This window comes from Protomyctophum parallelum, assembly GCF_964188405.1.
Source record: "Protomyctophum parallelum genome assembly, chromosome: 1".
Classification (NCBI taxonomy): Eukaryota; Metazoa; Chordata; class Actinopteri; order Myctophiformes; family Myctophidae; genus Protomyctophum; species Protomyctophum parallelum.
The window spans coordinates 41,774,923-41,800,177 of NC_139697.1; the positions used below are offsets into that span (position 1 = coordinate 41,774,923).

At 40.6% G+C, this 25,255-nt stretch overlaps 2 protein-coding genes across 3 annotated transcripts; one reads left to right on the top strand and one right to left on the bottom strand.

The window, feature by feature from the left end:
* Nucleotides 1–3,630: 3,630 nt before the first annotated feature.
* LOC310870971 (hepatic lectin-like) lies at nt 3,631–4,366 on the bottom strand (the record flags this gene model as incomplete). The annotated part of the gene is made up of 2 exons (XM_083782378.1): nt 3,631–3,826; nt 4,272–4,366. 2 exons carry the CDS (start codon nt 4,364–4,366, stop codon nt 3,631–3,633), a joined length of 291 nt encoding a protein of 96 aa, XP_083638504.1.
* A 5,535-nt stretch (nt 4,367–9,901) lies between these two features.
* ak2 (adenylate kinase 2) lies at nt 9,902–24,532 on the top strand. 2 transcript variants are annotated; one of them, XM_083769155.1, is made up of 7 exons: nt 9,902–10,079; nt 12,872–12,997; nt 14,221–14,331; nt 16,026–16,120; nt 19,003–19,075; nt 20,723–20,948; nt 24,242–24,532. In XM_083769155.1, exons 1-7 carry the CDS (start codon nt 9,981–9,983, stop codon nt 24,247–24,249), a joined length of 738 nt encoding a protein of 245 aa, XP_083625281.1. In that variant the 5' UTR covers nt 9,902–9,980; the 3' UTR covers nt 24,250–24,532. The 2 variants fall into 2 exon arrangements, with proteins under 2 accessions (XP_083625281.1, XP_083625280.1); XM_083769154.1 differs by lacking the exon at nt 24,242–24,532 and having other exon boundaries at nt 20,723–21,443.
* The last annotated feature ends 723 nt before the right edge of the window (nt 24,533–25,255 follow it).

A 25,255-nucleotide genomic window follows, 5' to 3' on the forward strand; every position in this document is an offset into this window, starting at 1 on the left:
TGTATTGTTTTCTGGACAGTAACCCCTTTTGGGGTTTCTGAACACTATATAGGCCTACAGTATTCAAACGTTTAAAATATGTGATGCTGCTATATACATATTTGAAGTTTTTCAGAAAATTTAGGCCAGGATTTACAAGGTGTTTTTAGAATCCCCCTCAGTTCAAAATAAGTTAAGACCACAATTTATCTATTTTTCCCACTGCAAATTTAGATATTTAGCTTTAATATTTTGGTTATAGAACTACTGTAAATGAACAACACAACTGCCCTCATCAATATGACCAAGATCATTTGTTATTTTGACATTCTTTAGAAATAAGTAAACAGCTGCAGGAGAGGTACAGACTGTTGGGGGTGCTGTTTCTCCTTTATTTGCTGATTGGTAAAATGTAAAGAAGTTACATGATACAAAACAGCCATATGACAATGTAGGTCAAATTAAATTAAAAGACATGAGTGTTCAGGCAGACTGAATACTGTAGCCTACTGTAAGCAAGCATGTATGAAGTTTCATGACGTTCTTCCAGGGAACTTCCTCTTTATTTCTTTTGGAAGATTATTTTTTGTGCTTTTATGAGAGTACAGTAGACTTCCAGGAAATGGGGAGTGGCACGCAGGAGAGGTCGTCGCCGACAAAAAGAACAGTATGAAGATTTCAGCCTGATCTGACAAATAAATTGACTTCCATTATAATTACATCTCAAAATAAGTGCTTGAGATAAAGAATATACAGATTTTCTTTTTTTATCAAAGAAAGTGATATTTACTCGTGAGTCGTGACTGATTAAAATGTGTCCAAACCCATTTGCCCTCTTCCTTTGAATCGGTCAGTCCAATCCACTACATGTCTTCAGCTTCAGCCATTTTTAGCATCAGTTTTCCTTGTAGGAATCTGAATATAAAATTGTGATCTAAATTAGAATGTTGTAAATTCTATATTGAAACACCATTCCTTATTGCTGTTAAAACATAAAAGAACGAGGATTATCATGTAACATGTAGGACACAGCACACAGGTATTATGTATCATCATTAATCCCATTTTATACCTGTTCTGTTATTACTGTTAAAACATCTAAAAGAATGAGGATGTAACATGTAGGACACAGGTATAATGTATCATCATTGATCCCATTTTATACCTGTTCGAATGTACTGTCTATTTTAGCGAGGTCCATTCCCTTATAAGTATGTGCCGTCAATCCTGCTCTGATCCCAAGTGTATTTGTCAGAGGAGAACCGGTAACACTTTCTTCCCCGAGACTCCCAGCCTGGTGCACATGGTTTGGCACATTTCAGTCCTTTCATTGAGATTTAGGGGGAAAGTTGATTATTCAGTGTATGTTTTTACAAAATACACAGAGATAATTGCACTTTATTGAGCAATCTCTGACCAAGTCATGTTTTTAATATGCCTTTATCAAATGATATAGAGAGATGGTAGGGTAGTCCCCAAGACCTGTTAGCCATGCAGCCTATATATGATCTGTGGTGCGCTTAGGCCTATACACTCTCAATTAGGGATTTTCCCAGAGGTTAATTTCACTGATGTGTACGACCTTTATTCAAATAGTTTCATTTGTATTGGAGTGTGAAGCTTGAACAATAGGTTAATTGCGGACCGCTACAGAGAAACTGTGGATATTAACCCACCAATAAGGACCCAGGCCAAATGCCATTGCGCAGTAGCCTACACCAACAAGTCTATACATGGTGTTGTGCATAGCCGCATGTGAAACTATATTATGCTGTATTTTGCTTTCCATTTCATGGTCATGGTCATGTGAGGAGAGAGAGAGAGGGTGCAGAGAGAGGTGTGAATGGAATCATCGTGCGTGCGCATATATGGCACATCTCTCTCATGTTTAGGTAATTGTCACGGAAGCCGTGAAGAGCACCGAAGTCTGACGTCACTTTCAGTAGAGGGCGTCAGTCCCCAGGTTCATGTATTTTTTTTGTTGCATTGAAATCACCATAGGAGGATTTTTAGATTGCTTCATATAAGAACTGTGTTTGAAAAATGAACATGTCATCCCGGCCGCTTCACTCATATGGATATGAAGAATCAACTGACTGAGAGAAAACGCTAATGTTACTGCTGCTGAATTAGTTAGATTTTCGCTAGAAGCAGACTGTATCATATATGAGTGACTGACTGTTGCAAACGATACAGAGACACCTCCCTGACAATAACGCCGAGACAGCTTGTTTATTTTTGGACCACAACGCTTATAGTAGACGATATTAAGATCACCCCATGTTATTCTCCATAGAGAAATTACTTCCGTGAACCAGGGAAATCGAAGGGATGAGCGAGTTACGTCAGGACTTCGGTGCTCACGGCTTGGGATATCTTCTATTTCAGGGAACTTCCTCTTTTTACTTCTTGGTTCACCCATTTGCTGTCACTTCTCAGCACATTTGAAGTCACCACATAAATACAATAACAATTACATTGGCTCAGCATCACTCGCAAACTATATCCTATATTGAGTAATTTCATTTGGGTGTAGGCTACAGTAGGCCTATGTGCAATAATGGATTGTTCCTCAAAACAAGTTCCTTTCTTTGTTAGCTTTCGTTCTTAATTGTAAGCATTAATTAAATGTTCCATACTGGATGGTAATTATTTTACTTTAAAGAATTGAACTGAATGTGACACTATCACAATTGTGACCTACTAGTGTACCACAATCAATCTATTATAGGGCTAATGTTCCATATCCAGCCAAATAAACTGAGCTGTCTTCTGTGTATCTCTGAAAGGCCATCAAAGTTGTGTGCTAAAAGGTTTACTCCAGCATGATGTCAGTGGTGTAAAATCTATATGAATGTGAAAATTACAACCCATATGCTTCATGGTTTTTAGCTGCCCTTTGTGGCCATGACACAGGTTGACGTAATGGCAGCCATAGACTGTGTAAACTGTAAAGCATGGCAGAAAGGATAAAACACATTTTCTCTATTTATTGATCGATCGATTGATTGATTGAATACTTTATATCAGCAAATGTGTTAAAAGTAGCCTACAGGTAGTAATCTACAGTCAAAGTTTATGCTAGCAGCTAAAAGCATAACAAATAATCAGTAATACATATACACAAAGAAAAAGAACACTGGCATCAATAGGTTTATTTACAAAGAAAGGAGGGGGCAGGGGAAAGAGGATGCTATTACAGTATAACAAGGTGTTCAAAGTAAAGTAAAAATAAAAGACAAAAAAATAACAATATGAAAAGAATATATATATTTACGAGTGGTGGAAAGTAACTAAGTACATTTACACAAGTACTGTACTTAAATAGACTTGAGGTATTTGTACTTTACTTGAGTATGTACAATTTTCAGTACTTTTACTTCCACTCCACTACATTTCAGAGGCAAATATTGTACTTTTACTCCACTACATTTGACAACTTTTGTTACTAGTAGATTTTGATTATTATTACAAAACATGCAACCACTTCAGCCCCATATACATTTCGGCCATTTGAAAATAGCAGATCTACAAGCTCACAATGTGTCGCATCGCAACGCATTGTGAGCTTGTAGGTCTTCTATTTTCAAAAAGATTCATACATTTGAAAATAGTATAAATAGTATATAGAAAACATTCTGCATAGTAAAGTTAGATTGAGACGCATTCCCTCTTTACCTCGCCAGAGTCTGCTTGTTTCTCACAAATGTATTTGTGTTGTGTGTCACAGAATTTGTCAAACCAAGTATATTCCAGAGGACCTTTCTCCCCCATTCTTGCACAGTCTTCACCGTCAGGACGATTATTTGTGTCATTCCAGTTATCAGGCTCTCCCTTACTCCAGAAACTAAACATAGATAAGATTACAGAGATTGAAAAGTATTACTATAACACCAAGCAAGCCGATTTAATTAAAGGTAGAGTAAGTGATATTTTTTGGTTAAAACTAAGGTATTTCGGTAAATCACTATATTCTGATTGTGAGAGTGTTTCTTCAGTAACATGACTCTCTATTTTCAGGTATAGGTGACGACATTTCAGCCAATCAGGAGAGAGGAGCCATTTATCAGCTTGAAATTCTATAGTGTTCCAGTTCCAATTTTGTCTGCTCATTTCTTTGTGTCAGCACTTTCAATTCCACTTATCCTGACTGCGTTAACGTTCTCTATCCTAATTGGATTAAATTGGTATCCCGACCTGAAAATACATTTATTTTAACCAAAGAAAATCACTTACCCTGCCTTTAACCTACAACAGGAGATCAAAGTTGTCATTAATGAAAACAGTCAAACCTTTCATTCAGTGGGGAGCCATCTGCCCAAACCCAGTTGCCCTCGTCCTTTGAATCGGTCAGTCCAATCCAGAACTTGTCTTCAGCTACAGCCATTTTTTTCGTCAATTTTCCTTGTAGGAATATCTGATTGAAAATTGTGATGAAAATTATAATGCTGTAAATAAATTCTGTATTAGGCCACTGTAACAACTATTGCTAAAACACATCTAAGACATTGAGGATGTAACATGTAGGACAACACTTAGAACAGTATAATGTACAGCTCGAAATCCTTGATCCCATCTTTTTTTTTTATATATATTTTTTATCCCACGATTTTGTAACCCATTTTTCACCCCTGTGTCAATCATCTAATGCATGGGTTTTCACTGGTGGTCCGTGAAGGTATTGCATGTGGTCCCTGGCCATGCATTTAGTATGTTTTTTATCGACCACTAGTTCATTAAGTGACCTGGTGATGTATGATGACATCAATGTCAGTTACTGGGAAGTCGGATGTCAAGAACTTCCACAGAAAGGGAGTTTGAATTTCAATGGAAAGTCAACCGGATTGACTGGTTGAGTCTATTAGGAAATGTCAAATGTGCCCATATAATCATGCAATCGCATGTGTCTGCTATCTATGAGTTTAATATGGAAGGTTAAGAGAACGGAGTAAGGGCAACCATCGGAAAGGAATAGCTCCGGACGACTAGCATATGCCAGTTAAATTACTGACTGTTAAGATTTAATTTTATATTAATTTTAATATCCCCTCACCCAACTCAACAGTGGTCCCCAGGTTGATTCTTCGTCAGGGTCGTGGTCCCTGGTTCATAATCAGTTGAAAACCCCTGATCTAATGTGATCCTGGGCTCTACACACCCTCCACCAACCTAGTCCCCATATATGGGGGACAAGGGGAGAGCAACGGACTTGAACTCATGCTTCCTTCATGCCTGAGTGTCCAAGTTGCTCCTTTACACCTGACAGGGGGGAGTTTCCCTGGTTGGACAACACGTTATTCCAACCAGTTCCTTTCCCCTCCATCAGGCGCCCCGGCTGGCCAGGGGGAGGCAGTTTAGTGACCAGGATTTGATCCCATCTTACCTGTTCGGATTTACTGTCTATTTTAACCAAGTCTGCTCCTTGGTGCCGTGTGCAGTAATTCCTGCAGTCATTCCAAGTGCATTTGTTTGTGGAGAACAAGTAACACTTTCCTCCTGAATCAGGCTCCCAGCCTGATTCACATGGTTTGGTACATGTTTCTTTAAAGAGGTTTACAGTAGGCGGAAAGTTTAACACTTCAAGAAATACTGCACATTATTGATACAGTATGAACTGTTGTTACTTGGCTCTCATATACTTCAGACAAACTTCTTCAAACTGTTATTGATGTTTGAAGAAGCGATCACATCACGTACGGTATAACCTTATGATATTTCATGTCATCATTTACATTGAGAGGATCACTTTATCAAATGTAAATATGTATGAGAAAATGTCATTATTTACCCTTTTGTGGTTGAATACACTGTGGGCAAGAAAACCTTTCTGCTTGGCAGGATGTTAGTTTCTTAGAACAGTCTTTTAAAGCAAGAAAGAAAATATTTAACCAACATTGACTGTCGCAACTCTCATAGTTTAGCTGAAAGGTAATGTTCTTGACGAACATGATAATATAAATAAATTCTGCTGCTGGTGTAATTTCTTAAAATAAATTATTATTTAAATGCAATTAACTCAAGATCATATGCCCTTTTTTGGTTTTGCATATCTGTAAGTTCAAACATTTGTCAGATATTAAAAGTTTCACAACATTTAATACAGTACAAACTCATATCTGATCTTACCTGTGGGGTCTTTGGTTTGCATATCTGAAGAAAAAAAAAACCATTCATCAGATATTCTCTTAATTAAAATAAAATAGATGTGATGGGAGGCCAACAGTGTATGCTGTATACTCACACAGAACAGTTACGACAATCAATGCAGCTAACAGGAGGGCACAGAGAAGTCCCAGTCCCACTTTCACTATATCACAGCTCCATGAGGCAACCTTTGACCCCACTGGCTGAGACGCAGTCGCAGAATTACCTTTTGAACATGTGATGAAATAGGGACAGTATTAATTATAGAATATTTTATTCTTTTCAGTGTTTTCTCTAACCACATTGCCGTTTCTGTCCTTACTGGACACCATGAAGGTCATACAATTAGACTTTCTTACTTTGTGGTTTTAATGTGTCTTAATACATTTCAAGAACATTTCTTATTTTGTACTTCCTTGTCCAGACATTTACTGTACATTGTAATCATTGTATTCCCTATATCTTTTATCATTATCCTCAATATCAACTATTAATATTTCAGTTCAATTTGGCTGACCGGATGTTCTTAGGGATTATTTGACCTCTCAGTTTTGGCCCATAGAAGTATAAGAATACAAACACCTACCAGCGGGGTTTTGGGAAGGATCATTGCTCTGAGCTCTGGGAAATCTGACTTCAGAATATGTGCTCTCATTTGATGTTGAAGCTGACACAGACATGAACAAAAACTGTTATTGAATGCAGCTTTTTTTAAATCATCAAGGTCAAGGTAAACTTTATTGTCCACCCCTGCTGCAGCCACAAACAAAACATCAGTGACAACAAAACATAAAAATACATAACACAGGGGAGACACAACATTACACAAGTGCACACAGTATGGTTAATCTAAACTCTCACAGTTTCAGAGCCTCATTCAACATTTTAGTTGACGCTGGTACAAACGATTTTTAAAAACTGATGTACTTCCACTTTGGTTCTTTGTACCTTCTACCAGAGGACAGAAGTACTACAAACTCTTCATTTAAAACATGGGTAACATCACAGACAATTGTTTGAGCCTAGCTGTCTTACTGTAGCCTGTTCATATAGACTGCAGAGTTGAGTTGAAAGAGCATCAGTTGAAAGCTCTGTCGTTTTTGGTCAGCCAAGAGGCTTTGAAAGCTTGCATTCACAAATAAATATTGTTCATGTTCACTCAAACGTTACTCATATTTCACCTTTCTTCACATTCACCTCCTTTGTTGCGACCGAAGGGCGCAGTTAACTATGGAATTGTGCATTTACTGTCCGTCAGTGTATCACTCAAAATCCCCATACATGGGAAAGCCCTTGGTGCCCAGGTCTTGTGACATCACGTGACATCATCAGTGATGAAGATCCCTGATGTCCTAGTAAATGCGACTTGCTGTCGCAATTAAGCCCATATATGGAAATCCCTGATGTCATCCATATTTACGTTCTCAACAGGCCCAAAAATTAAGGCCCGGTCCTACCTGGGCCCTCATCAAACCCTGTACACTCAAGACACTGCCCCCGCTGTCACCCTTAGATCTCCATATATGGAGCTGACTTGTTCTGACATTCCATATGTTGATCTGACCTCATCAAACCACGCTAAGACACGCTCCATAAAATATGGACAGTACAGAATTGTACATGGATGCGTGCACGGATGCGCTCACGCAAGTATTGTGGTCGGCTGGACCAAAAGTGGTATGTATGTATATGATATGCATGTCTCTAATTGGCTATTGATGGTGACGTAATTAAGATGTTTCAATGTTGGGTGGGTAAAAGGTAACGTATGTATGTATTATGTATGTATCTATGTCCGTAAGAATGGTGGTGGTTTTCAAAATGGAGAAATTAATAACATCCTGCTAAGAACTAGACTAGACAAATCTACGTTACCTTTTTGGAACAACTGGATAGTACATAATGCTCCACTGAGAGCAGACTTTGTGTGATCCTCACTGGTCCTAATTGCCTGCTTTATGATCTTTGTAAAAAAATGTTTAAGACACCCTTCCTCCTCTCATGGTCGAAGTCCTAAGCTTTTTTGTTTTTGTTCCCCTTAGCAATAATGTAAATACTTTTCTTTCTTTGAAAAAAAAACTGGGAAATGCACTTATGTCCTTGTCTATGTCTAAGATAAATGCCTTCTATACTGTTCTGCTTTTTCCAAATAAAATACATATATATATAAAAATAAAAATAAAGAATGGTGGTGGTCCCTTATTGGCTGTTGATGGAGTATACCTTGAAGGTATACAAGGTTGGTATAAGGATTTAGAACAGCAGTTGTGATAGTCTTAGACATTAGTTAGTAGCAGTACTTGCTCACTCTGCTTGTGCACAAGTTGGCACCTCGACAGAGTGCATTTCTAGTTGTCTCTATATTGACATTTCACATACAATTAAAAGCTTACTGCATTGCTTTCAACACCGTTTTCTTTCTTAGTTCAACATGTCCTTTTTTACTTCCTTATTTATATTTATCTATATTCAATAACAATCAACCCCAACGAAACAGAATCAATCAATCAATCATGCATCATTCAATACATTTTCAAACTCACCATTAGCTTTGCGTGTCCCTTTAGGATTGTTGAACTTAACATCAGAGTAAAGCACGTCAGACATAGCAGAGGAGTTGTGTGAACATCACAACTGTTGAACTGAACTGACTGATGATTACAGGACATGCAATGTCATTGTTCCCCAAAACACGTCCCCTTCTCATTGCAAGTTCTTTTTTTAATCACTTCCTTTTTTCAGACAAGCAACAAGTAATATTCTGTACTTTATTTATTAAGACTTCCCCTTATAGCTAGTAAGTACCACATGCCTTAGTCTTTGTAAAGGATGATGCAAGATATTGGATATATTATCAGTGATGGAAATAGTAGGCTACTCCCTATCTCCGTTAGAGATAGGGTGAGAAGTTCAGTCACACGAGAGAGACTCGGAGTAGAGTCGCTGCTTCTTCGCCTGGTGCCAGCTTAGGTGGTTTGGGCATGGTTTAGGATGCCTCTAGGGCGCCTCGCTAGGGAGGTCCTCGAGGCACGTCCCACTGGGAGGAGACCAAGGGGCAGACCAAGGCACAGTTGGAGGAAACACATTGACTCATTAGGCCTATCCATCCTCCTATATCGTATCAAATGGAATATCAGCCAAAATGTCAATATAGTGCATCCCTTAATTGTCTATCTCATAGTCATAACAGAACCTTCTTTAGGCCCATGTAAGATAATGTTTCTCAAGGAAAATACAACTACAATAACTTTTCCAAATATTAGGACAGAACTGCATTCCTGCTTTAGTGTGATATGTGTGAAGATTTGGGAGAAAAAAATTAATAAATTATTTAATAAATAGTCTATTATGCCATAGCCTCAGCCTGTCCTGTTAAATTATTGGACTCTAGCTATTGACTAACTCTGGTCCATAGCCAGCTAAGAACCACTGACATGTCTTCTGGACTTGATATAATGATGTAGTAGCCATTCGTTTGAATTAAATTTGGTGGAAGAGCTCTCACATTTTAATAAAACGCTCCCCGACAAAGTGACAAACATATAATTCAAAATGAATAATCTGAATTCCTGTTTCGTTATTAGATTCTGTAAGCTTCCTTGATTATTTCAAGGAAGTTGTTTAAGGACACGTAAAATACCTTTTGATCAAACCGGCGTAGAGGACAGCTGATTGAGCCCTCCGATGGCCAATAAAACACGCGTATCCTCTCGCGGGGGGCGGGTTCCAATCATTTATTTTGAAAAGGAGGCGGAGGCACTTCCTCGAATCCTCTCAGCTCAGCTCACAGCCCAAAGTGCCACACGGCCGTGAAAGTTTGGGCTGCCCTAGTGTTTTACCCCCCGACTGTACAGACAATGGCCCCCAGCACACAGTTGAAAGAGGCCGTAGCCGATGTGCAAAAGGGGATTCGGGCGATTTTGCTCGGACCGCCCGGGGCCGGCAAAGGGACGCAGGTGAGAGACACTTGTTTCAGTCTTTCAGTCGCTAGCTTGCTAGCCTTGCACCTTAGCAATGGAAAGCGCATGGCCGACACCAGTGTGGGATAAGCTGACTCCGGTTTTATTTGTCATCACAAGTTCACAGATCAGTCGCATCAGTCGTAAAGACAGTTTGCAAGCTAGGAACTTATGTTGAGTGCCATTGGGCAGTCTGGTGGGAGGCTATAGTCACTTGTGACTTTAACTTTGAAGACCAGTTACTTGAAATGTCTTTTTGCGACCATAATCATGACGTATTTCCTAATGAAAAAGGGGCTGGACGCGTCTCAGCCAATCACAGCGATGGGGTTGAAGGCCCCACACAACTACGCTCTTGTCTTTAAACCTGACATGATGCCAATGGCTGGTGTGGCATGATTGGTATCTCACTCATGTTATGGTCATGTCATTTTTCAAAAATCTAGATACAAGCCTGTAGATTGTTATTTTATGTATTAGAGTGACACTATTGTGCAATGTACTGGACTCGAGTATCAAATGGGGCATTATTGTGCAATGGAGTATAAAATATGGCTTAAGTGGTATTACACTTAAATGACCTGGTTGCTGGCTGGTGCTGTGGATACTTACTTGCTGAACTTGAAACCGTTTGATCAGGGTCACTGTAATGAAGTGGCCTGATGTGTGTTTTGTATCGCGTGTGCAAGAGAGAAACAGATAATACTGGTAGGCATAATGTGTACATAAGGTGCCAGACATATTTGGCTGTGTGTGTGTAACATTTGCTGCTTGAGACACCTACTGGTTATTATTATTATTTTTTTTAAGATTTTTTTGCGGCTTACGCCTTTTATTGATTTTTTGAAGGGACAGACAGTAGGCTGACAGGAAACGGGAGAGAGATGGGGGGGTGACATGCAGTAAAGGCCGTGTCGGGTCCGGGAGTCGAACCCACGGCACACTGCGACTGGATTACCAGTCCGGTGCCCAGACCGTTACGCTACGGCCTGGGCCAACCTACTGGTTATTATTAACAGATTTTTCACTCCCAAGTCCAATTTGGTTAAGGCTTCTTGATCAGGTTTTTATTGAAACTTTTATAGAAATCCCATCCAGTGTCATAATTGTTACGCCCACCGACTGTACTAAGTAGGCTACAACATAGAAAGAGGAGCTTTCCCTTGTAACATGCAGTAACTAATTACATTTTTTACTTAGAATTCGAGATACTTTGACTACGGCAATGTTGCCAAAAATATTTAGTTTTCATATCACTTAGCTAAAATGTTTGCTTCATGATTTCTTTGATAATGGTGTATCTCTAGTCTTGCAGTTCCCAAACAGCTTAAAAACAATGTAGGTTAATGTGCAATTGTACCAAAGGCACTGCTGGATAGACTGTACTGCTCCCCTCCCGGTAGGCTATTAGTTGTGGTCTGACTGCATACCAGAGGTTGCAAAATTCACATAAGGCTTTGTGTCGCAAATGTCTAACAAACAGGAAGCTGACTACTCTTGAGTGACCTTATCAGTCAGTGAAACTTGTCAAATGTCCTGTATAAGTGTTGGAAAGTTGGACAGAATGCATATTAATGAGTTTTCCAAATGCCTTTGAATTAAACAATGTGCTTCATAGTTCATACAGGTGACCACTACACCAGTCATTTCTAGTCATTTCTAGTTTGTTTCTGCAATGTGTTGTAGTAGGGGACGAGCACATGATATCTGTGTTGTCTCAATTCTTGGGTTATTCTATAGTTAGTTTACTGTCATTCCCCTCATCCGTGTCTCCTGTTCATGACGGGAATGTACATCAAACCTTGAAGGCAGTGTGTTTGTTGGAAAAAGTAGCTGTTTGTAATTTGGCCATGTACATGTCAAAAATCTAGCAGGCTTGTCCCAGCTTGCAAAATATGTTGTTTAGCCTAGCCAGCCCTATTTGACTTGTACTTTGGTTGGAACCAAATAAGAGCATCTTCACCATGATACAAATTCTGCCCGCCAAAGTGGTTACGGTAGTTAACTTAATGTTAAAATTCACAAGCCAATTGTTTTTTAACTTGCCACTTGACTTTTTTACACCATAATTAATTATAGTTGACTGCCTGCCATAGTCATAGGTAAGGAAGGGAAGACGCATTTACCAGCTGTAGGCAAAATGTGGCTTTTGGTGCTTTCATTTTACTATCATTTATGAACTAGTGGTAGTTAACGTGATGTTAAAATTCACAAGCCCATTGTTTTTTTAATTTACCACTTGAGTAGAGTACGTACAGGCAGCACAAGTACAGTACAGCACCACTCACTTCAGACGGGTCTGAGTTTTTGAGTGGTGCAACCACTCCTATAGACAGCTATGTGTGTCCCTGGGTCTGTCTGGCATGAAAATAGCGTTATAGTATAATATAGTGTTTGGTCACCACCAAGTGTCACTGTTGCACAGCCTAACACACAGGCCAGGGATGAGGGCTTGTACAGTATGTACAGTACAGCATCACTCACTTCAGACAGGTCTGATTTTAACTTGCTACTTTTTTTTTACACCATATCACTACCAAAATTATAGTTTACTGCTTGCTATAGTCATAGTAGGTAAGGAAGGGAAGACACATTTACCAGCTGTAGGCAAAATGTGTCTTTTCTTTTGCTTTCCTTTAATCATTTATTATGTAAGCAAGCCCTTTACCATACATACGCTCTAAATCTGCAGATTTATTTTTTCTTCTGACTAGGTCACAGAAGACTGTTTCTGTCAGATTACCACCTGACCTCACCTAATATCTTGATCCCCACCAATCTCCCCCCAGGCCCCGCGGCTGGCAGATCAGTACTGTGTATGCCACCTGGCCACAGGAGACATGCTGAGGGCCATGGTGGCATCAGGCTCTGAGCTGGGCAAGAGGCTTAAGGAGACCATGGATGCTGGAAAACTGGTAAGATGACTATGGCTTTATTTTCCTCACCAACAGTCGGTGTCTTATTTGTAAGCATGCTGTAATATTTCCAGGACTTAAACAAAATCACACCTGTGTGAACTGTGAAGTGAGGGGAGCTAATATATTAAAGTTTAACTCGTGTTGATTCGGTGATGTAATGGTGATGTAAAACAAACGGTGCCAACACAAACATTAAACGCCATTAACAATAAAGGGACAATATGACGTAGATTTTCCCTTCATTGTCAATGGCAAACATCGAACTAAAGACAAACATTAAACCTGTGTATAGGGCAAAATAATTCTAACCTAACTCCGCCAGATGGAAGAAGCTAGCTTTACACTCGTTTCACAAACCACTTCCATCTGGGCTCACTGTAGCCCAATCGCTGAAGAAGGCGGGCCCTTAATCCGGGCTGTAGTTACTGATTGGTTAGCTGATTGGTCTGAGCCGCGACCGGCTCGGTTCATCGCTACTGTGTCAGCGATGGAGGCTGGAGGCTGTGTTGTAAACTTGTGAATCAATACAGCCCCCATCTGGTGGAGTCGGCTTATCTGGAATCCATATTCCCAAATACTCCTTTGGCATGTTCTAGCTCTGCCGTACTTTCACTTGGAAGCTTTGTTCACACTTGTCTGCTGGGAATAGTAGTACTTTTTGAAGATTTAAAAAAAATGTTTTGTTTAATGTTTTAAAAGATGGTATAATTCAAAGTTAAACACTTTAATTATTTAACTATCATGTGCGTCATGTAGGACTCCTAAGTTGTCAGTCATGGTTGACAAGCCAACTTGGGAGAGTTCGGAGGGAACATCCTGTGTAAGACGTGAAGAAGAGACGCCACAGTACCCGTCTATTTTTATTATAGTACTTGTGGTCCGGGCACCTAGCCTGTTGCGGGTCCGACTGCCGAGCCTGACGACCTTTGCTGCGTGTCACTCCCCATATCTCTCTCCATTTCCTGTCGGTCTACTGTCCACTATCAATATAGGCTGAAAAAAGCTAAAACAACAAACACCACCACCATCACAGTACGTGAAGTACATTGTATAGACAAAAATATATTTACTTTACAAGTCAATCATTTTACACCATCAAAGAACATATATCCCCAAAGTAATTGATCGATTAAGCATCATGCTAGTCGGAGCAAATTATCGTATGAATGAATGAATGAATGAATGAATGGACTGAGGTTATCCTTGTTTTGCTTGTGTAGGTCAGTGACGAGATGGTGGTAGAACTCATCGAGAAGAACCTGGACACGCCACCCTGCAAGAATGGTTTCTTGTTGGATGGTTTCCCCCGCACGGTCAAACAAGCAGAGATGGTGAGGTTTTTTTTGACTGGATACACTGACACAAAGGTAGACAGGAACGCCCACAAAGTCACATCCGGTTTTAGCCTGGGTTAAAGAAAATGGTCTTCCCCATAGAGTTATAATAGCGTACGATCCTTTGGATCACTTTCAGAGTGATTTGTTGGATGATAGAAATACTGACAACCACAAAAAAATCCATCAGGACATATGGAACGCAATCTTTCAGTCCCCCTCGGAAAGTTGACTTATTAACAGATTCACCGCCATTGGCCGAGATCTACGTCAATATTAAAGCTCATTATTTATTTTTTAGTATACGAGACGATTTAGCCATGATTCACATGGCGCTGGTCTGTCATGGCGAAACTTCAACCTGTTTTATGCACTTTTCCCATTTACAACGTTAACGTCTACATACATGTTCGGATTTCAAATGTGATCGCCCCAGAGCCATGGGTGTTACAATCCTCCTCAGGGGGGCTGTACCGGTATCTTCCGCATTGTTCAATAAAAATCCGATCTGTGGCCATTTTATCAGTTATATTATATGTATCCGCATGCACCAACCGATAGGGCATCGTTTAAAGCGCATTGCCAAAAACTGAATAACTTAGGTTTTTATTGAACAATACGGAAGATACCGGTACTTATACCAACCCTAGGAGAATTGTAACATCCATGGCCCTGGGGTGAGCCCATTGTATTTGTAATCTGAACCTTTGTGTAGGCGTAAACCATAAGGACTGTAAATGGAGACTGTGCGTAAAACACTTCAGTCCAGAGCTCCCAGCGCATTGTGATGCATTGTGAGTTTGTAGATTTTTGCTGGGGGACCTGGGGTTCAAGTGGTTTATAGTCAGTCAGATCTGATTATCATTATCTCTTTATACTTTATTGCATGCGTCAAGTTGCACCAGCGAAATCGGAGATCTGCCTCTATCTCCCTCTCCCTCCATGTTACAAAGCATTGTGTTAACGTGGCGCAGTGTTTAATCGCCTGGTAGAGACACTATATGATCAATTAAACTTAACGTAATATCAAAAACCAACAGCCATTAAGTCATCAATAATGTTTATAGAACACATTGTAGTGAATTCTAAGTAGCCTAGTTTAGAGACAGTTGGAACTTGGCACGGAGCCATTATCGTTTGGCAAAGTGCGGTCGCAATGAATGGTGTCGGTAGCCTACTTGGAATTCACTAAATCGTGTTCTATATTCTATATATTTTTAAATGTATATTATGATAAGTTTCAGTGATCATATCTATAGAAATGTGTCTCTTACCTTGAGAATATATCAGGCCATTGTGTTGTGTTGGATCATGTCCAGCAGCCAAGGAAAACATTCCAAACGGACTCTAGCTTGTTTCATTTTCTAAATTAGCGTTCCTTGTCGAGTGGCAACAAGGATCTGTGCCTGTGATCTGGCAAGCTATGGCACCTACTTTCAAATTAGTAGTATTCTGCGACGCGTTTGAAAAACCAACAACCCACTGTTTATTCCCTTTGGGAGAACTCTGAACTTTACCCCAGCTCCACCTCCCCCCCCCCCCCCCCCCAGCTATATTGACACAACGTTGTGTGTATGTATATCACTCTGTCTATACATGATATCTAAAACACGTGAGTGCAGTATTTATGCATAGATCTGTTTTATTGCATCAAGCAATGTTTTTTCTAATTTGTAATATGTCCTTGTCAGCTCGATGACTTGATGGACAAGAGACAAGAGAATCTGGACTCTGTGATTGAGTTTGCTGTTGATGACTCTCTGCTGGTCCGCAGGATCTGTGGCAGGTAGGAGCAGTTCGATTTCATGTTATCATTAATTAAAACGATTAAACAAACAAAGTTTTATTGTGGGGAATTTACATTAGCGGCATAATGGTTATTCTCACATGAGCACTTGAAAAACTGTCATCTCACACAGCAGTAACTAGAACTGCACTCTGTCGAGTGCCTACTTGCAAGTTGCACACAAGTAGGCCATTAAATGGCTGTCGACCGCTACGAACTTTCAACTCTCAGCCTCTCTGTAAAACATTGAAATTAATTACGAAAGTAATTACGATATGTTTCAATATTGATTGGGTCTGGTAAATTTATTTATACAACTATACATGTATGTAAGTTGAAAGTACTATACTGTGGTCGGCTCAGGCTGGCTTTTTTATGTGCGTAATCTTTATTACGTCACCATCAAAAACCAGTTAGAACCCGGCATTGATACATATCTTAATTACGTCACCATCAATACCTACCAAGCATGTTGGGTTATAACTGGCCGTCAATGGTGACGTAATTACGATATGTTTCAATATTGGTTGGGTAACGTATGTATTAGGGTTTAATATTTTCAAATCAAATTGTAGCCTACTCAACTTTTGTGTTCCGTTGCACGCGCACACATGCAGGCAAAAACGTGTTTAGAAGCGACAATGTCCATCACGGGAAAGGAAACTCCTCCTCGCTCCGTTGGTAAAACACACACTCGCAACTCACATTCGCGCCGCTGATTTTATCTTGACCACCCGTGCCCGCCCGCAGGTATTTAAATTCCGCCCGCGCCGCCAATATTTACGCTGGGTCCCGCTGGCTCCCGTTGCAGCCCTCGAGTGTGATCCATAATTCCATATAAATATCATCAAACATGTTTGAAAATGATGGGAGGGTTCAGATTGGACATTTGACCACTCAGATCAGGGGAAAGAATGCGCACTGTGTGCAAACTCCAAGGCCCGGAATCACAGGATTAAACCCTAGTATGTATGTATACATGTATGTAAGTTGAAAGTACTATTCAGTATTTAAGTCCGACGTCATTTTGTAGTGCTACGTTACGTCCGGGTCCAAGTGGCACCACCTCCCGTCCGCATCTCATTGTAAATAGAATATCTAAACACATGAATCTTTTTACAATGACGTTATTTTTCAGAAAGGAAATGGGTCTTAATGCTTCCAACTCGAGTAGAAATATTAATGTTTTGTACATGTATCCATGACAAAGAAAATATATGATGTGGAGACAATAAAGACTATTATTATCATTATTATTGAAGGTGTTAACAGTCCATTTGCTCGGTACAATATTTCGGGGGCATATTTAGAATGTGTGCAGGCTTGAGTATGTTGAATCTAGTTTGCAATTAATGAGGATTTAGTTGACACAATGAAATAAAATAAAATGGTGATTGTATTCCGTGTGGGGCAGACGGCCTGTCACAGCCAGATTTGGGAGAGCAGCAACTTTGTTGTTGTGAGGAAAGTGGTAAAATTAGACTTTCGTGGTTGTTTTCATCTCAGATTTAGTCCGACGTAGCCTCGCAGTATAACTCTATGGGGACACAAAAGCGACACAAAAGTAGGACCCGGAAGTATCTCTGGAGGGGGCACTCACATCACGGCTAAAATACTGACACGACCACAATACTTGCGCGCTCTGCTTGCGCACTCTGCTTGCTGCTACGAACTTTCAAATCTCAGGCTCTCTGTAAAACATTGGAATTAAATACTAAAGTCGGGTTATAACTGGCTGTCAATGGTGACGTAATTACGATATGTTTCAATATTGGTTGGGTAACGGGTAACGTATGTATACACGTATGTAAGTTGAAAGTACTATACTGTGGTCGGCTGGCTTTTTTATGCGTATGCTCGGAGGTATATATACTGATGGTGATGTAATTAAGATATGTATCAATGCCGGGGTATTTACTGGCTTTCGATGGTGACTTAATAAAGATAGGTTTCAGATTACATGTATACATAAACGATGATAAACCCTTATACCTTTAATTCACCACAGTGAAACATATCCTAATTACGTCACCATCGACAGCCAGTTATGACCCTACATTGAAACATATCTTCATTACGTCAACATCAGTATATACACCTCCGAACATACGCACATTCGTACAAGAAAGAGGATGTGAAACATTGCCTTCGATGGTGCATGCACTAGCCTGCGTTAAGTAGATTTGGGTTTGTGTGGTTGAACGATCTGAAATGACCTGTATTGTATGCCCACTAGATGGTGGTGTGTATGCACCCACTGCACATTGCAGACTTCCCTTTCAAACGGCATGAAGGTACTACAGTAAAAACACCTGGGCTAAAAAGATAAAACAAAGTCCTGGAGTCCATTGTGTTCAGTATATTCGATTAGGTATGAGGTCTACTGTACTGTATGCATTTCTGTGCCTACAGTATGTACATGGCTCCTACTGTACATACATTCAATGCACTACCCCTTGGAAAGTCAAACTCGATAAGGGACAACTGCTTCGGAAAACCCATTTTTGGTTATTACTGCTGCGCTTTTGTTGTCTTTACTCGCCATAATCGCCTGACATTACCTGAGCGGCGAGCCCATAGAGTAAACCTGTGGTTGATTGCAGATGGGGCTCCTTTGTGGTGATTGACCGCAGAGTAAGCTTTTAAAATAGGACAAACAAGAGGCATGTGAAAGACTGAGGCAGAGAGTGCAATGTGAAACACTCATATTATTGCTCACCACGACCATCTGACATTCATCTGTCGTCCTCTCTTCCCTCCCCCCCCCCCCCCCCCCCCCCCCCTCCTCTGACCTTTAACACAAACACTGCCCCCCCCCTCCCCCTCCCCCTCCCTGTCCTCTCCTTCTCTGGCCTCTCCTAACACCACCACCACGTTCCCAGGCTAATTCACCAGGCAAGTGGACGCTCCTATCACGAAGAGTTCAACCCTCCCAAAGAACACATGAAAGATGATGTAAGTCATTTCACCATCAATGCTACGAATAAGCTTTCTTGTCTTATCTTATCTTTGCCCATCTATTCTAAAGCTTAGTCTGAACTAAAGTTTAGATCGTTTTAGAGTCTAAACGATGTACTGCTCTCTATCCTTTGAGGACATAACAAATGTTTTAAGCGCAGGCTTAAAACTGATGGTGGTTTTGATTCAGTCAGTGCTTTAATTAAATGCCAGGTGGTTCCTGGGCGCCCCTTTTACCCACGCCAGGCAAAAACTACAAAAAGAGGACCCTGTGACGCGACTCTTGAACCGGAAGTATTAGCCAACGCTGTTTCCGTCATGGTAAATGGTGCATTTATATAGCGCCTTTATCCAAGGCGCTTTACAGAGATTGTGCATTACATTCACCCATTCACACACACATTCATACACAGATGGCAGCGGAAACCATGCAAGGCACCAACTAGCACATCGGGAGCAATTAGGTGTTCAGTGTCTTGCTCAAGGACACTTCGACAGTAACTCTGGGGGAGCCCGGGTTCGAACTGGCAACCTTACGGTTACCATCCAGGCACTCTACCCCTGAGCCACCGCCGCCCATGAAACGCGCTAATCTGCTAACCGGAGCCTTGCGCAAATTTTGTATTGACCTCCTAACATCATACCTCGCCTCATCAAAGCCTCAATTCGGAGATAAACACTGCTAAAGATCCCCGCCATTACAGGAGTCTATGGAGCGTGCCTCATGGCTGCACGCTCCAAGATGGCGGCTCCCTATGCGGTAAATGGTACATACCCGAGATTGGCATTAAAGTGCTGGGTTTTATAGCTCTGTTATTTCCGTTGGAATGTGTTAAAGGGGCATTCCACTCATTTTCAACATTTTACTATGTCATTAATATACCTTAGCTGTTGTGTGGAAATAATAAAGTCCCCCCCCCCCCCCCCCCATTCTGTGAAAAAAATCATTAACCTGGTGAAACACATATTGATGACATCAATTGTTAATGACATAGTAAAATGTTGAAAATTAAAGGTATTCCCCTTTAAAGGTGTATGGAAACGGAAATGGTGGGCATTTTATTTTGAAGTTTGACAACATAACACAGGTAATCACGAACCACGGCATCCAGAGTGGATTGCACTGTCTCGCCAGGACTAATCGGGGGGGGGGGGGGGGGGGGGGGCTTCACAAGGTAAGCTGTAATGACCCGGTGTCCCTTGTCTCAATTAATTATCTAGCGTTTAGCTATACAGGGTACCAGGTTTCATGTAACATGTGAAACCCAGTGGCAATTGGCAAGATTGACTGGTCTCATTCTTCCCTTCTCTCCCCTCTCTCTTTATCTGCTTTTCATGTGTCCCCTTTTACCCTTCCTTGCTCTGTGTCATCTCAAATCCTATTTCCTCTTTTATCCCTCTTTATTCAGTGGTCTGCTGAATGAAAATGAAACTTTTGAATTCCGTGTCCGAGTTGGTTTACCAGGCTAATGTTTTGGCACAACGCCTCTTTCACCATAGCTTTTTCAATCCGCTCTCCTGTCTTTCTCAGTGTCTATCTCCCTCTTTGTCACTTCATTTTACAATTGCACAATATAGACCGCAATGACAACAAAAAAGCCAAAACGAAAAGCCAAACTCCCTCATTGTCCTCTCCTCTCCCAGGTGACGGGTGAACCCCTGATGAGACGCAGCGATGACAATGAGTCGACACTGCGCTCACGCCTGGACGCGTACCATCGCCAGACGGTGCCTCTGGTGCAGTACTACAGCAAGCGGGGCCTGCACACAGCTGTCGATGCTGCCCAGACACCCAACGTTGTCTTTGCCGCCATCGTAGCTGCCTTCTCTGCTACCGCGGCAACCAGTTCTGCTGCCCGTGCCTCCGCCTGTAAAGACCAAGTCTCGTTCATCTAAAACAGAAAACAAACTAAAAGAATTCTAACACTTCACCTGGTGAACCTTCTTCTTCCACCTCAACTAAAACACAACTAGTTTTCTTCATTGTTCTTCTTTCTGCCATCTTTCTTTCGCCAAGGATTGGAGACTGTGCGAGGGTTAAGCAAAACGTCACACCGGCTGGACTGTTCTCTGTATACAGTAAAAGTGCACAGATCACTTCTGTGAGACAGTTAGAGACTACATCACTGCAAGTGATTGTTCTGGCAAACATAATGTCTGCAGTTTAACAAGTTGCAGCTTTCATGCTGACAAACACAGAAATGGCAAATAAAACGTAGTCAAGAAACCATATCAAGGAGAGTGGTTATCAAGAGATGGCCTAAAACAAAGCAGAGTAACACAAATCAGTAGTCATCCATTAGTTTATTCTTTTCTTGGTGTATAACACCGCAACAAGAAGGATGTTTCAGTCACATGTCGTAAAGATGAACTGATTGGCTGAGTACTGGTGATCATTCTCTAAGCTGGTGATATAATGAATTTGGTTTGCTTAACTCATGCATAAACTGGCCCTAAGCCTGATTTACATTATACTTGGTTGTGTGCCGTGGTGTGAAAATAGCAGATGTAGTAGGTCTGTTATTTTCGTTGTACAGCATGGCGCATACAAAATATAAATCAATCGCAGCTCTCTACTTTTCATATACTTGGACTTCACCCACCTGTAAACCCTCCTCCTCCCCCCCCCCCCCCCTCTTTCTCTCTGGACAACAGAACTGATTACCTTCGTCTCCCTAATGGCCCTCCACTACTCAAGAGTATTCCATTTATTTATTTAATTATGTATAGTTTTTGTCTACTCTATATTTCCTCTTCTCCACCTAAATCCTCGCCTCCTCTCCTCCACTTGACCCTTGAAGTGTTCCTCTCACTCTGGGTGATGTTGACTCTGGACTCTTACTGGACACTAGTAGAGACTGTACCGGCTAAAACTGATAAATGCTAATGCCTAATGGATATAAATTCAATGTGATTATATTATGGAATGTATATTACTTTTGATAGTAGAATGTTTGAAAGACTGAGTGGTCTGACTTGAGCTCAGAGTTGCTTACCTCATTTTGGCGTTGACGAGGTTCCCACTAGAGATGCTCCGATAATCGACCATCAATCGGTGATCGGCCGATATTCACGCCATTCGGTGATTGGCAATTTACCCTATCTGTGATCGGCAATTTACCCTATCTGGAGAAACCGATCTTTTACACCATTTAAGTGGTTTAAATGTAAGATATATATATACCGTATAATATAATTTTTCATCTTTGACAGGCCAAAACATTCTCTCATTCCTCCCCACACACAGGAACAGTTTTGACATGGGTTTTGACATAATAATTTAGGATCATGAGAGACACAATCGGGATCGGTCCCAAAACACCTGATCGGAGCATCCCTAGTTCCCACACTAGTAGCAACGTGCTGATGCACTTCCAGTTCCAGTCACTTTGTGCTCTGACACCTAATTAGACCAGATCAGAGATGCACATTAAACCTCTAGGCACAGCCGTTAAAACCTCTTGAGCCCCATTGCCCCCGCCGGCGGGGGCAGCGGCGGCTGTCTACCTCTGAACAGCACTCAATGGTGACCCAATTGGTCTCTGGTTCCAACTCCGATGTTGCGGATTTACCCCCCTGGGGTTTAAGAGTTAAACGGTTTATTTGCAAAAGTCATTACAAAGAGTGCCAGAAAGTTGATGATCACAAGTATTTAAAAATTTAGTATGTATGGAAGTCCATTTATGCAAATGTGGGGGGGATCTTTCTTGAAATTATGACTTCTCTCATAATAATTTAGTATCTCAATAAAATAAAAAATTATAGCTCAAACAGTATCTCAAAATGTCTAAATAACAAACGTTATCAAACTCAAAATAAGTACATCCCTATTGGCACGTAACTACAACATGTAGTTTGACTCTACTATGATGAGCTGTATGGAAGGCTGTGTTAAGTTAAAGTTAGACTTTAGTAAGTTTAGTATTTTCACTGTTCCAAAGCAATAGAATATACCCTTGTTTAATGGACTGGACAAGTTAAGCAACTGAACTAAGGATATTGATTTTACACCACAATTATATTCGTTTCATTCAAAGCATGTATAGATGTTTAAATCTTTTTTTAAAGATAGTCCTATATGCACACTTTCATTGAGACTTTGAGGTTTGAAGGACTTTTTTTTTTTTTTTTAGGTTTGAGGACTTTTTGAGGTTTGAAGGAGTTTAGGCTAGGGTCAGGAGGAGTACATGCAAGTTATAAGTATTAAGTATCTAAGTTTAAGATTAGATATCGGTACAATGTGGCAAGCAAACGCTTACTTTTAAGCTTTTTGTTCATTAATGTAACACCACCACCCCTTAAATTGAAAAGTGATCTGACTAATCTGCAATTCTGGCATATACAATTTGATATGTTGTATCCACTGTTCCCAGCTCAAATGCATGCAGTACTGTATGTGCACTGATCTAGAAGAGATCCAACAGAATAGCCTGCAGTCTAACTGCACATTAGGGTCCCTGTACATGTATTCACCAATGCGAGTTGATTGATGCTGGATTTTACTTGAAATAGACTAGCCAATCTGGCCTTGGATGCCTTTAGACATTTGTAAGGAATAAGGATTTTGTCGTCTTTCCTACTCTTCCCGCTTAGGTTACCCTCCCATATGCCACAGTCACCTGTTGTTTGCATTTGTCTTGAAACGCCTTGACTGCAGACTGTGTCAACTGCAGTTTTCCCTTGAATGGCTGACATATGTCCCTGTGCTCTGCTCTCTGTGCTGGTGTGAAGAAAAACTGAAGCAGATGTTTTTCCAACCTGCTGTGGCGACTGATTTTCAGTGTTCTATTTAGCTTTTGGAGTCATGATTGTTTTTGATGAATTTAGCCAACGAAGCAAGGTTCCTAATTTAGTCTGTTTATGTTTTTGGTTTACTTGAAACTGTTAAGCATCCATGTGAAGGTGATGCAAATAATCGTACTGTTTACTTGTGCTACCTTTCAAGAGGTAAGGAAGACTGGTCCTCTATTTGCAGTAAAATATGGACAGTAGAAAGATGAACAAGGACTGTGTACTCACATGTCCAACACATGGTACTACTAGCCCTGTATTGGTATTTAATTTAGCAATTTGAATGGGGTTTATTTTTTGAACTTTGTTTTGGTGTATATCTCACCCTACACTTTTCTCTTTATCCTCTTTCTTTCCTTTCTCCCCTTCCAGCTGGTTGAGTCCTGCGCTTCTCCATTCCAACCCTGACTACGGCGAGACAGACATTGGTGGGTGAACTGATGGAGAGATGGTTGGGTGTTTGGAGGGAATTAAAGAAACGGAGCGTAATGTCTTGTGACATAGCACTACATAGGAAATGTCCTGTTCTGCTGCTGTGGGTTTTGATGTCAGCCCATCATGTTTCCTTTAGTACACTGACAGAATTATGTGAATTCATTGTACTGTTGACACCCTGCTTTTCCCAAATAATAAAGCTCAAAAGATGCTTTTCTACAATCTTCACATGCTGTTAAAGCACATGTTGTTTTTTTGAGTGGTGCAACCACTCCAAGGGGGGGGGGGACACACTCACTGGGTGTCATTCCATGTTGAGTTGTACTGTTCACATTTATCACATAATAGCTGGTCCTTCTTTGCCATGGGTGAGGGGTAGCAGAGCGGTGATTATCAACCTGTGGGCCAGGCTGTAATAATTGGCAAAACACTACAATTGTTTGATAATGGGGAACACACAGGCGAGGGCGGCACATCATCATTGATGAGGTGCTGACTGCTGACCACCGCAGATTACAATGTTGAGGAGGAGGCTGTACAACTCAGCCACGGTGCAAAAATTTATTAGACCAATGTTTTGACAAGATTTAAAACATTTAGTACACATTTTATATAGTAGAGCTAGTAGTATATGTCATTTATTTTATTTTATATTTAACTAATTTTAAGAACTCCTGGATGAGAGCCTGTCTATTTGAGTCAATATATGAATATAGCATAATGTAATTAACATTTTTCAAGACATGTAGAGAACCCTTTTATAGAAAACTTAAAAAAACCCACATAGAGCCTACAATTCATATTAAAAGATGTTTGGACTTCATGTGGCGATGATCATGCATGTCAGTCATCTTCATCTATGACATTTAGTCTACCGATTGATTGGCCAGATATGGATCTGGCCAATCAATGATCATGTTAGTCCACTTGCCAGAATGTGAACCCAGGCAT

Coding starts and splice junctions, on each gene's coding strand:
- ak2 (XM_083769154.1), top strand. CDS start 9,981: ATGGCCCCCAGCACACAGTTGAAAGAGGCCGTAGCCGATGTGCAAAAG. Junction 12,998..14,220: donor CCATGGATGCTGGAAAACTG/GTAAGATGACTA, acceptor TTGCTTGTGTAG/GTCAGTGACGAGATGGTGGT. Junction 19,076..20,722: donor AAGAACACATGAAAGATGAT/GTAAGTCATTTC, acceptor CTCCTCTCCCAG/GTGACGGGTGAACCCCTGAT.